Source organism: Colobus angolensis, unplaced genomic scaffold (assembly GCF_000951035.1).
Source record: "Colobus angolensis palliatus isolate OR3802 unplaced genomic scaffold, Cang.pa_1.0 Scaffold126, whole genome shotgun sequence".
NCBI lineage: Eukaryota > Metazoa > Chordata > Mammalia > Primates > Cercopithecidae > Colobus > Colobus angolensis.
Genome location: NW_012113808.1, coordinates 3603070 through 3616573, shown reverse-complemented (window position 1 = coordinate 3616573; position 13504 = coordinate 3603070). Strand labels below are relative to the sequence as shown.

Here is a 13504-nt window from a genome sequence, read left to right as displayed (position 1 = left end):
TCAGATCATTGTTAGTTACTCTGAGCTCTGGGAAAACGTTATTGGTTATTATGAAAATATGAGACATTAATCTAAAATATAATTTTAAAATAAATAATACCATGGCTCGCTGAGTTACAGGAACAAATAAATTGTGGTGACTAGTGGCAAGACTATAATTAAAATAGCCTCACCCTTCATTCTAAATGATCTATGCTTATGCAAGGGTACAATAGTGTACATTAGACCCCAAATACAGGCATCCCAGGATTATGTAGAATAATGATCCTGAGCTGGGCATTAGAGAGAATGTGAATCCTACTCCTAGCACATGAAAAGCATTCAATAAATATTTTTGAGATGAAAGCGTGAAAATATCCAACTTCAGACATTCTTAGATGTGAGACTTTGGGCAAGTCTCTAGCTATAGCTCTCTAATCCTCAGTTCTTCTAACTGTTAACATCTTGTATATATGTATGTGCACCTGAAGTATGTTAAATCATAACTTTTATTACTTAAAAAGTTCTCCAAATTTTCTATTTTGACGTAAATATTTACTATTTAATTTTGGTGAAATTGACCTATATAAGACCTACATTACCCAGGCAAATAGTAATCTGAGTTTTGTTTCTCTGAATACTCACCTCAACTCTTTAATACAAGACACTGACTGAGAGATACAATGGTAAGAATTGGAACTAAATGTAAACAAGTGGAGGTCAATAAGTAGATAATTTATACATTGCAAATGATCATTTGGCTGTATTTCAAATTAATGAAATAATATTTTTTCTGGATAACTAAACAGATAAATATGTATCAGAATGACTCATTAAAGAAGGCTTAAGCACATAAAAATAACAAGAGAAATAGCTGCTATTTGCAGGTGGATACTATGTCCTAGAGGGTTTAAAATGCATCACTCCTTTAAAAATAAGATTAGGAGATACTTTTATAATTTTTAGAAACTCAATCATTTGGAATAAGCCTGTTTACTCAGCTCAATACAGATATATATTTAATATAAGAGAAGGAAGAAGCATTGCTTTCAGTGTGACGGGAAGAATAATAGACTGAGAACAGAGAAATCTATGTTATGGTCTCACCTCTAATTCGCACTAGCTGTTTGTGGGCATGTAATCTGAGCTCTTTGAGGTCTTCATATTTAAAGGCAGACATTGGACTTCATCGGCTCGGACGCTGATCCCAATTCTGACAGTCTGGTCTTCCACCAGGCCTGCATAAAGTACACTGACCCCTTTCACCTCTGGAAAACCTTACTGTAGCTCAACGCCCTTCATCCTGGACTTTGAAGTGCAGTTCATTCCTGCTGTCTGTTCTGACCTGGCTCCTCAGGGAATCATGCATTTTGTCTCCAACTCTAACTAATAGCTGCTTCATAATTCTCTGAGCCCAAAGAACTCTATTCAGTACCAAGAACCTCTAACAGCCTAGGAGAGACCCAAAACCTTTATCAACGTTTCAATTCACAACCATAGGCTGATTTGGATTCTATTTCTGTCTCTTCTACACTCAAAATCCTTAAGAATCATTAAATCGTACAACATGGAGTATAAAGATTCCTTTAAACTCACAGTTAGCCAAGTTCAAACAGGCTGTACCTTGCACAACTCCAGAGGAGCCATTCACATAGACCCTAGTATGGTTGCAATGTACAGGCCCTGCACTCAGGAGATGTAAGCCACAGATCATCCCAGTGCTGGAGTCTACTAGAGCCACATCACTGGGTTTCTGAATCTTCTCTCTACCATTAATGAACCTTGAGTAAATCATGTAACATTTCTGTTCATCTGTTTCCTCAACTGTAAAATGTAGATGACAGCATCCATTATACCTCATAGAGTTGTAGGATTAAATGAGTTCATCCTTGCAAAATGCCTGGCACAGACCGAGCACTCAATAAATGTTAATTGCTCTTAGCTGTTTTCATTATTATTCGGTCAGAATGACTGTTTCCTGGTTTGTTTCTGGAACGAACAAGTTTTCTTGTTCTTCTGGAGCCATGAAAAAGGTCCTGGATCCCCAGTCAGAATTTACTTCTCTCTGTTCAATTCTTCCACTAGATGTGAAACCCAATATTGTGTTAGAATTTTAAAATTAGGCACCAGGGCCAGATGCGGTGGCTCGCACCTGTAATCCCAGCACTTTGGGAGGCCGAGGCAGGCAGATCACCTGAGGTCAGAAGTTCGAGACCAGCCTGGCCAACATGGCAAAACCCTGTCTCTACCAAAAATACAAAAATTAACCCAGTGTGGCAGCACATGCCTGTAATCCCAGCTACTCGGGAGGCTCTGGCAGGAAAATCACTTGAACCCGGAAGGCAGGGGCTGCAGTGAGCCAAGATGGCACCACTGCACTCCAACCTGAGTGACAGAGCTAGACTCTATCTGAAAAAAGAAGAAAAGAAAAGAAAAGAAAAGAAAAGAAAAAGGCACCAGGATACCTGGATTCAAATTCTGATTCTCTAGATTCAAATACACATATCAGTTCTGTGATCTTGGGGAAGCCACTTAACCTTCTGCATATATATATTTTTTTCTATAAAAGGGAAGAATCATTCTCAAGATTGTTGTCAAGGATTAAATAAGTAATGTGTGTGTTAGCTTCTATGGGAGGTCTGACACCTGGTGGGTGTCTAATACCGGTTGGATGCATCTGTTGGAACATCAACTGTCTTAATCCATTGCCTATAAAGTGAGAAGTGACATGTCTCACTTTTTAATGACTTTCCTCCCCTCCTATGTTTTATTGACAAGAAACTCTAACTCCCTCTTCATGCCTCATCAAATTCTATAACCTAGGCTTATGTAGTGACCCTGTTTCCTGGCCCACAGGTGAATATTGACCACTTCACTAAGGACATCACAATGAAGAACCTGGTGGAACCTTCCCTGAGCAGCTTTGACATGGCCCAGAAAAGAATCCATGCCCTGATGGAAAAGGATTCTCTGCCTTGCTTTGTGCGCTCTGAGTTTTATCAGGAGTTAATCAAGTAGTAATCTAGCCAGGCTATGAAATCATCCTGTGAGTTATTTCCTCCATAATAACCCTGCATTTCCCATTAATCTACATATCTTCCCACAGCAGCTTTGCTCAATGATATCCACATGGAAAACTCCCAGGGTATGTTGCTTACTCTTTTTGCCCACATAGATTTGGATACTTATCTACCGTCCAAAGGCCTTGTTTCCCCACTCAATTCTTCCTGCCCTGTTATTAATTAAGATATCTTCAGTTTGTAGTCAGACCCAGTCAGAATCACAGACAAATCCTGCCTAAGGCAAAGAAATATAAGACAAGAATATGATATCAATAAATGTGGGTTTAGGTAATAGATTTCCACCTAAATTGGTCTAAAACAGAATATAAGTGTGGACAGACCTATTTCAAAGGAGCTTAATTGATCTCACTTGTTTCAGTTCTGATCCAGGGAGATCACCCCTCTAATTATTTCTGAACTTGGTTAATAAAAGGTTATAAGATTTTTATGAAGCAGCCACTGTATGATATTTTAAGCAAATATGTTATTTAAAATATTGATCCTTCCCTGGCACCACCTTCATGTTAGCTGGGTATTATTAATAAGAGATACAACCATGAATATACTATGTTTACACAAAATCAATCTGAGCACAATTCGTATAGATTTCTCTTTTATACCTTCCTCACTGGCCCCCTTCCCCTGCCCATAGTTACCAAATTCTGTTTTAAATCAATGACCTAAGGTGAACAGTGAAGTGTTTTATAAATGTATTTATGCTCCTAGACTATAGGTCAAATGTTTCCATTTTCAAATTATTTAAAATTTTTATGTGTTTAAAATTCATACATTTCTAAATCCAATCACGTAAAATGAAACTGTTGCTCCATTGGAGCAGTCTCCCACCTAAATATCAAGACAGCTGTACACTAACAAGAGAAAATATGGTCAAATCTAAAATGGCTAATTGTCCTATCATGCTATTATCATAGACTAATGACATTTATCTTCAAAACACAAAATTGTCTTTAGAAAAATAAATATGACTACAGGTAGAGGCCTTCTAGGTGAGACACTTTTAAGGTACACTGCATTTTGCAAAAAAAAAAAAAGTAGTCTTTTAGCAACCCCAGTATTCCCTCACTATTTTGCTTCCTGCATTAGTAAATTTTACTTACAGTCAAAAGCGCAGATTTATACTCTTGACATGCCTCATTCACAGCTAAATGATAGGCCATAGGACTTTTGGTAGGTTTAAACTTTTAATTCTGTATTTCATGATTATAAGTCTTGCTAGAATTTTTTCTAATATTTAGTAGATTTGATTAAATAATGATTCACAGAATTTAGTAACAGAATCAAACTAAACCATGTATGATGGTAGTCGAGATGAGGATATTAACTCAAAAGAAAGAGGGTGATTTTTAAAGGATTAATAAAATTCTGAAATGTTAAGTAGAAGACTACATTGTCTAGTCTTGTATTTCCTCCTTCTGTTGCTCTTTTTCATTCACACACTCTTAGTTTCCCATATTTGTAGCTCATTTATTTGGTTATTTTCTAAGAATGTTGAAAGTGAAGCAACTATGAGACTGTATTCTTCGGGTAAACGCTGACTGTGCTTGTTGGATTTTCCCTATTTTTGTGACTTCAAGGTTAATTTGCCCTGCTGAATACTTGCCATTTCACATTCTGAAAATGGGTAGAGTGGCTGGGTGTTCTGTCAACAATTGCTAGTGGTGTGAATTCATTCATATTTGCCAGTATTGCTCACTTCAGAGAAACTCCTTCATCAAGCAGTCCAGAGCTAGGCCAGATCAACGCTGCAATCATGAAGTTCTCATTGCATGCAATTCTGTAGGATTGACAAGAAACTCAGACAAAAATTTCCAGAGTGCACTTCCAGTACCAGCTTCAACATCTGTCCACATTGCCACCAAGTTAATAAAGTGCCAACCCTTTACTCTCTCATACAGCTAGAAATGTTAGAAATCCAAAATCTTGGTGCATTATTTTTTCATTAATGCTAAAACATTTGAAGAAACAATTATTTAAAATTCAAGTATTTTATTCACATTATTTGAAATATCCAAATGTTTGAAAATTCGCAGATAAGTAACTAGCTATTACAGATCTCACCTAGAGGGCTGATGTTATGAAGACTCCAATGGACTGTACTCACAAATTGACTGGACACCCTGTGAAAGTGGGTAGACTTTTCAGTGGAAAATAAGAAGGGCTTTTACCTTTTAACAAGCTGAATGTGGGAGGTAGAGGGCAGGAAAGGGCCCCATGAGAGCAGTTCTGTGGAGATATAAAAAGAATGGAAGAAGGAATGCCTTATAGTGATATTGTGACATTATATCTATATATCTACATATATCTATCTATCTGTATTTACATCTATATAATCTTACATTTAAAATTGTATTCATACACATATTAGAAACTCTTCTAATATATGAAGTAATAAAATTAAAAAGAATACAAATATTCCAGCCCCAAATGAGAAATCTAACATATTAAAATTGTTCTAGAAAATTTCTTTGAACACTTTTGAAAGTTTTTGGAAACTTAGAAAAGAGAAAAAAAAATCCTGTGTTACTAGTAATTTCCATGGTAATACAGATAAAATACATTTTTTTAAATTCTGAGAAATTAGAAAAAGTGGGGTGATCTTTCCAGGAAGAAACATGTGTAACATCTACTTATCACTCCATCTCCCTCCTCCTCTTCCTCTCCACATTCCCTTGAGTAAATAAATGTCTGGGAAAGCGTGAAGCTTGATGCAAGAACACTGTTGTGCTGGAGTCTTCCTCCCCTGTGAAAATGTAACTACAGCTGGGAGTGCATTGAGGATGTAGAAAGGTGGCGGAACCAAATTGTGGTCAATGGAAATAGGAGAATATGGTTCTCACTGTTGAGAAAAAAACCTAAGATTAGCCCAGGTAATTGCCTGTAACTTCACTTTTTCTGCCTGGGTTTGATATAGTTTAGGGTTGGGGTTAGATTAAGATCTAAATTACATCAGAACAAAGAGACAGACTATTAACTCCACAGTTAATTAGGAGGTATGTTCCATGTTTATTTGTTAAAGCAGTGTGAATAGCCTTCAAGTATGTGAATAACCTTCCGTCTTCCCCGCCACACACACACACACACACACGCACACACACACACGCACACACACACGCACACGCACACACACGCACACACACGCACACACACACGCACACACACGCACACACACGCACACACACACACACACGCACACACACACATTTTTTTTTTTGTTTCTTCCAGGTATACACCTTTTAAAACGCAGAACTACCTGAGGCATTTCAGTGACTTTGCTTTCAAATCAGTAAAGTCAAACGTATGGAAACATTTTGTGCCCTACTCTCCGTACCCCATGTACTCCAATTCCCTACTGTATGAATTATGCTTTAAGTAGAATTCAGTGCCAAGGAGAACTTGGTGAAAGAAATTATTTTTATTTTTATCCTTTACAAAGCCATGGATTTTATTTGGTTGATGTGTACCCTGTACACAAACCATTTGAATAGGATGGAGCTGTTAATTATTTTCCAAAGAGTAATAGACATGCAAACATTTCAATAAAAACTGGGCCATTAACAAATAAATAGATAAACTAATAAGCATTCCCTTCTAGGTTTACCAAACTGCCTATCCAATAACAAATGTGAGAATCATTGAAAAAGCCAGTTATATTTCAGAGAAACGATTTCATTATTGAAACTGTTCCCCCTAGCAGGTCATTTCCCCTTTTTCCTGGGAATTTAGCAAGTTTAGGAGGGAATGGTCATGAGAAGAAAAAGAAGAAAGGGAGAAGGGAAGTGGTTAAAAAGTAAGTGCCCAGACCTATGAAATTAATCCCTTTGCTGGGAAATATTTAAGAGCAGCTCAGCTTGGTTGAAACTGGCTTTTGTCATCTTCCATATTTGCAGGAAAGTACTTCCTGACTTGCAATGCAGCTAGATGTAAATTTTGATTTTAACGTCCTAGAAAGCCTTGACCAGAAAAGTGAATAAATATTGAGGGTCTCCTGTCCATATTTGCCTGCATGTGCCCGAAAGCAGAGAATGGAAAATGCAACTTCCAACATCCAAGCATCCAAACCCAAGGACTAGGCAACTCTATGTAGGTTTTGGACATAAAGTTTGGTGCATCTTGGTTTATCCTGGCTCAATTACTATTAAACCTCTCTGGTTTATAGTCTCTTCATTCTATTAGACAAGGATGTATTGAACACTTGCTTTGCACAAGGCTCTTTAGTTAACAATTTAGCAGCTACTGTTATGTTAAACACACTTTTCACCAAATAGATTCTAAGGCAAACAAGAGCAATTAATATTTAAAGAAAGGCTTTCCCAGCATCACTTACCCATCCCAGAACTAAAAAGATCAACTCTTCCAATTGAGAAAACACTCCTGGCTTTGAATGGAAACTTACAGCAGAGAGTAATAGGCAACAACAACGACGACAACAACAAACATTTGGAATATTATTCTCAACTCACGGTTTAATAATAAATCTTATTATTTTTCTAGTAGAGAAACTACAAATCAGCCTCTTCAACATTTATATACAGTTATACAGTTTAATAAGCCTCTTGCAAGTTACTTGTTCTCTCACCTGAGGTATTTTTTCCTCCCCACCTTGCCCCTATGTCTCCGTTCCTCTTCTCCCTTTGCAAGAGGAAATATTTAACATATTTGGGTCTAACTTCAATTATGTAATAATTAATACGTTAAAAGCATTTAACTTCCTTTCTAGAAAAAAGTACAGGCTAAGGCATAGACAAAACAAAGAGAAATGCTGAGAATTTTGCCACTGGAGACAAGTAATCTGAATAAATATTTGCCAAAAGTTCTTTCTATGTCATATAGTGTCAGGATTTGAAGGAGCTGTCTTCTTAATGTTGCAACTAGCAACTCATCTTCAGAAGACACAGCCAGGAGAATGAAGTAGAAGTGAAAGATTTATAAATCCATCTGTAAGCATTTATCCCACACATTTTAAATTCAAGAACAATTGTGTTTGTCTTTAGAATTTTGTATTCAATACTTTATGTACTATGTGACTCATGCTTCTGGATAAATAAAGCACCAAATATGTATCTGTAACCACAATCACACATATTATATTAAATATATATCTATATAACAGCCTCACATGAGTCCTTCTTGACTCCCAAGTATTTTCTATATGAAACATTATCCCTTAAGGTAGACTTGTGCTTTCACCATGCTTCTTACACCAGGTGAGCTCTTGATCAATTGGGAAGATGCTTACTAATAAAGGACAACTGTAATACAGCCTGACATGCAAAACTCAGGGAAATACAAAGTGCCCCATTTTCATAAACTCTGTTGACTACTTTCCCTTGGATTTAGGTGACAATAATTTATTGACTCTGCTGCCATCACTGTTAGAAACTGACTGAACATATTATATCACTTGGATCCTGCAATATTCAGTGAGTATAGTAATTCCTTTCTCTTCCTCCCCTGGTGAAAGATCTGAAAGATTTGAAATCCAGATGCCACTGTAAGCAGCTTAAGTCTGTGACCGTAGATTTGGTGCTCAGGTAGTTAAGATATTGTGGGATTGAAACTGGGTAAAAGGGGATCATACAACTAGTGGGACTGGGACTGGGTAAAAGGGGAAAGTTTATATTCAGAAAAAAGCATTAGAAGAAGATTTACAAGGAGAAACCATGGAAAGAGAGAGAGAGAGACAGACAGACAGACAAAGAGAGATTAAAGAGAATGTCTGTCTTGGTCTCTGGTAAGTTTCTTAATTTTTATTCCCAGGTCCCATGAGGCCTAGCTGTATTTAATATAGATATAATGCCCCTGAATCATTTCAATGCCACCTACTCTTTCTTTATTTTAATTATCTTGAATGAGTTTCCAAGAGTTTTCACCAAAAACTATTATTAGAGCAAAGATCATCAACACTTCTTTGTTTCCCCTACAGAGAAGTGACATTCTCGAGGTCACTCTGCAAATCAGTGGCAGAACAGAACAGAGATTAGAGATCAGTTTGACTGTCTCTCAGATGCCCATTTGGTCTGATAAAGAAAAGTAACCCCATATAATCCCTCACGACATTAGGGTTATTGGCTCTAACTTGAGCAAAAGAGGCTACATTAACCACTCTTCAAGCGGGAACTCATTCTACCATCTGTCAAAGTCAGGTAGGCCAAGCTCTCCAGGTTATCAGATTTCTAAAGCATATTGTACCAGTTTTACATTTCCTAAATCAGCAGTACCTTGAAAATTATTTTGCCTATAAACCACTTACCAAGTTCATTGCCTTTTCACATGGCTTCCCAATGCCTCCACTGCATTCTGCATTTGAATTAGTCTCATCTGGCAAGTTCCTAGAACACTTTCCACGCCTTTCCACTTTTTGGTCAAATCTTGCCCTCTTTTAACAGTTTAACTTGTTAAAGCAATAAAAGATATCAATGAAAATTTTATTTAAAAGTAAACCTTTTTGTTCAATCTTTGGCAGCCAGTCTTCATGGCCAGGTTAGCCTGGTCTCTGTTAATGAGGTCACATTTTCAAGTCACTTTCACCATAGAAAAATGCTGTTGATGACAGGGGTACAGGGGTGGGTATGCCCTTAGGCAATTTTGAAGGTCAGTTATGCTTTGAAAAAGTGATGCCTTGTGACTGCCACTAGAAGGAACTGTCTGTGACAAGTGAGAAATAGATGCCTGCCTCAGATTTTGCTGCTAAATGCCCTAAGCCTCTTTGCTTCCAAGCAGAATTCTTGGAAAACAGAAGAGACACTTAAACAAAAATTGGAGCCTAGACACTTTCACGAATAAGTGTGAATGAAGATTAATGTTCCCTTATTTCTTTTAACTGAATATTTATTTCGACTATTTTAATTTCACCAAACAAAAGCCTTAACTTCTATACTATTTGAGTTTCTCAAGCAATTCAACTAACAATGAGCAAGGAAGGTGATAAAGAAAAAGTCTAGGCTGGGAGCGGTGGCTCACACCTGTAATCCCAGCACTTTGGGAGGCCGAGGTGGGCAGATCGTGAGGTCAGGAGATTGAGACCATCCTGGCCAACATGGTGAAATCCCATCTCTACTAACAATACAGAAATTAGCTGGGAGTGGTGGTGCGTGCCTGTAATCCCAGCTATTTGGGAAGCTGAGGGAGGAGAATTGCTTGAACCAGGGAGTCAGAGGTTGCAGTGAGCCAACATCGCACCACTGCACTCCAGCCTGGGCAACAGAGCAAGACTCCATCTCAAAAAAAAAAGAAAAAAAGAAAAAGTCCAGATACAGAAAATGTCAGAGTTGGAATAGACATTACAAATGCTCTCATATGCCCAGGATGAAAGTTCACTCCTCCTCTCTGTGCAGATTCTTTTCAGCTTAGATGCCAGCAGCTTGGCAGGCACAGACACTTAGAGTCCAGGGAACAAAGGAGGAACCTACTCGCCTGACCAGTCATATCAGCTGAATTACTAATAGTGATCAGTCAGGAAATGGTCATCACACATGAAAAACCACTCTGCCCTCCTACAATGGCACCATACCCAGTCCAATCTCCATTTTAAATATGAGGAAATTGAGGCCCATAGAAGTGAAATGTTTGTCCAGAGTTACACATCTGTATAATGCCATAATATTTACAATATGATCTGATTCCTAGTGTGGGTGGTTTTTTTCCTCTGGAATAAAATTCATTTTATGTCACATTTACATATCTATAACCATAATAATGGACATTCTTAAAGTTGATATCAAAGAACTATAAGACGCTAGAGAAATGATAGGATAGAGTTGACCCCAAAACACCCCTGCTTCTCAAACTAGACTCCTCTCCCATATCTCTGTAATAATTTTCCCAACTAACTAGCCTTTTGGGTTAGCAAACTACTCCTTTAAGTGTAAAATGTTCAATTAGGAAGTTAACAGCCATTCATTCTTTAATGTAAATAACTCCAATGGGATGACACATATTGCTTGCTTCTTAAAATCTTTCTGAAGACAGCCCAGAAACAAAGGGTATTCTGATTGAAAAGACTGGTTTGATTAAGGAAGAGAGAGGTCTTTCTATTGTAGTGTTACTTTATGAAAATTGGTAATTCATATGCATTATATACATCCCCATTCTCTGACAATACCAGGTAATAAAGATTTATGCACACATAAGTATTTTATCCTAAATATTACTCTAGCAGCGATCATGTATTTGCTTTATGCTTTACTGAGATTTGAAGAACTGGCAGAGTTCTCATACTAAATTTCCCAACTACCCATTGCAAACTGTCATCTGCAATTTATTCCATTTTGTTAAGCATTGTCCATCTCTTAAGAATTCTCCCTTAAATGAAAATTCTTATAAAAAGGTAACACTAATTTTATATATAATCTTTAACTGCTTTTTGTGGCAAGGGAGGAAATAATTTAGAGCATTTATCTGATTATGTTATTCTTCTGTTTCAAACCTTTCAATAGTTTTCCAGGCTTTACAGCCTCCTGTAGTCTTCAGACACAGAGGACAGAGAAAGACTTGTCTAGTCTTTAAATCCCTGTGGGTACCCTTCACTATCCATTGATTGAATAACACCTCACATATCTATATGTTATTATTATTGTTATTATTAATTAAGACAGAGTCTCACTGTGTCAGCCAGGCTGTAGTACAGTGGTGCAATCTTGGCTCACAGCAACCTCTGCCTCCCAGGTTCAAACGATTCTCCTGCCTCAGTCTCCCAAGCAGCTGGAACTATAGGCATGCACCACCACATCTGACTAATTTTTGTATTTTTAGTAGAGATGGGTTTCACCATGTTGGCTAAGCTGGTCTTGAACTCCTGATCTCAGGTGATCCTCTCACTTTGGCCTCCCAAAGTGCTGGGATTACAGGCGTGAGCCCCCATGACCAGCCCATATATTATTTTAAACTCACTCAGGTTCAATTGTTGATAGTAAAATACAAATTCACTTTAGAAACTTCTGAATTTCTGTCAGCTTGCATTTTGAATATTTTAAGTGAACAGATAATGATATTATAGCCAATCATATATGGATGCCCTCAAAAACCACTCTTAGTCTTAAAATGTTGTTATAATTCTAAAATTTTGATTACCATTGCTGTGGAGAATAGTGTCTTGAAACCTCAGCCTGAGAGATAAAGTTCTCTAAACCAGCCAGTCGTCAGCAACTTCTTGCAGCTCTCCAAATGCACCAAGCTTTCTCACGCTGTAGGCTATACACAGGCCAGTACTATTCACTACATTCCCTCTATTTCACCTAGCCAACACCTACACATTTTTTAAGACTTAGCACACAGATATCATTTTCCCCAGGAAGACTTCCTTCACACCCATCAGACCCCAGTTAGCCAAAATGGGTGATATTCCTCTAGTTTGGCATACTTTCACTAAAGATATGTCTCTATGAATTAGATAAGATAAATGTTTGAGATGGTTAGAGAATTCTCTTTGAAGTGTGTTGAAAGAGTCAATGTCTAGTATTTTAACTTCTGAAAAAAAAATCTAGACATGTAAACTTTCAGATACCCATCTCCTCCTAAGTCCCTAGGAAGATAGGCCAAGAAAAGAAATTAAAATTACTATGTCTTTTAACTGCCCTCAGGAAACAATATCCCTCCCACATCCCGATGTTATCCAATGTGATGAATACCAAGTCAGAGAGGAGGGAAGGCTGGTACCAAGACAGACAGGAAGCTGTTGGGACCACTGATAACCCCAAACCACTACAGGCAGATAGTTACCTACTCTGTCTCCTTCAAAGTAGCTACGTATCAAATTTCCTTGACTCTGTGGCTTTGCTCCTTTTCTGGATAAGTAGATTAGATACCTATTGGGTTCTTTATCCCTGCACATCCCCAGCCAATTTGCTAACCATTGAGAAAATAAATGAGTTATTTATTATTACTTTATAGCAGGTAACTATTGTGACTTTCCATTTTAATATCATTCTGTTTCACTTAAGGGGGTGAGCAGTTATAGGGGGATTATCTTACTCCTTTGAAACTGCACTTTATTTTTCTAAAAAGGTTTAATGACATTTAGGAATTGTGTCTCTCATTTTGCCACATTTTCCCAGTCCAGTCTTTCTAGAATGACTAAATATAGGTAGAGGAAACAAAATAACATATATTTTTAGCTTGTGTGAAGGGCCTTGTGTTTTATTAATTAGCAGCCTGTAGGCTTGTGAAGTGTTTGCTTGTGAAGATAAAGGCAATTGAAATCCAAATGAATGAATTTACTCAGAACCTACTTCCTCAAGATAGGCAACAGACTTAAAAGAGATTCCAAAGATATAGGTGGCATATTTTAGTAAAAACTAAATTAGTGACTCTTTGAACTGTAGGTGCAGACATCAGAAAATGGTGTATATGCTACACAACTTCAAATTATACTACAAGGCTACAGTAACCAAAACAGCATGGTACTGGTACAAAAACAGACACACAGACCAATGGAACAGAATAGA

General features: G+C 37.4%; 1 protein-coding gene across 3 annotated transcripts in view; it reads left to right on the top strand.

Moving 5' to 3' along the window:
• The window catches only part of RGS5 (regulator of G-protein signaling 5), a 56391-nt gene extending 51949 nt beyond the window's left edge, over positions 1–4442 (top strand). For all 3 annotated transcript variants that reach the window (XM_011933338.1, XM_011933339.1, XM_011933340.1), the window contains one exon: positions 2836–4442. In XM_011933338.1, coding sequence (XP_011788728.1) covers positions 2836–2997 — 162 coding nt within the window. In that variant the 3' untranslated portion in view covers positions 2998–4442. The remainder of the gene's footprint in view (positions 1–2835) is intronic.
• The last annotated feature ends 9062 nt before the right edge of the window (positions 4443–13504 follow it).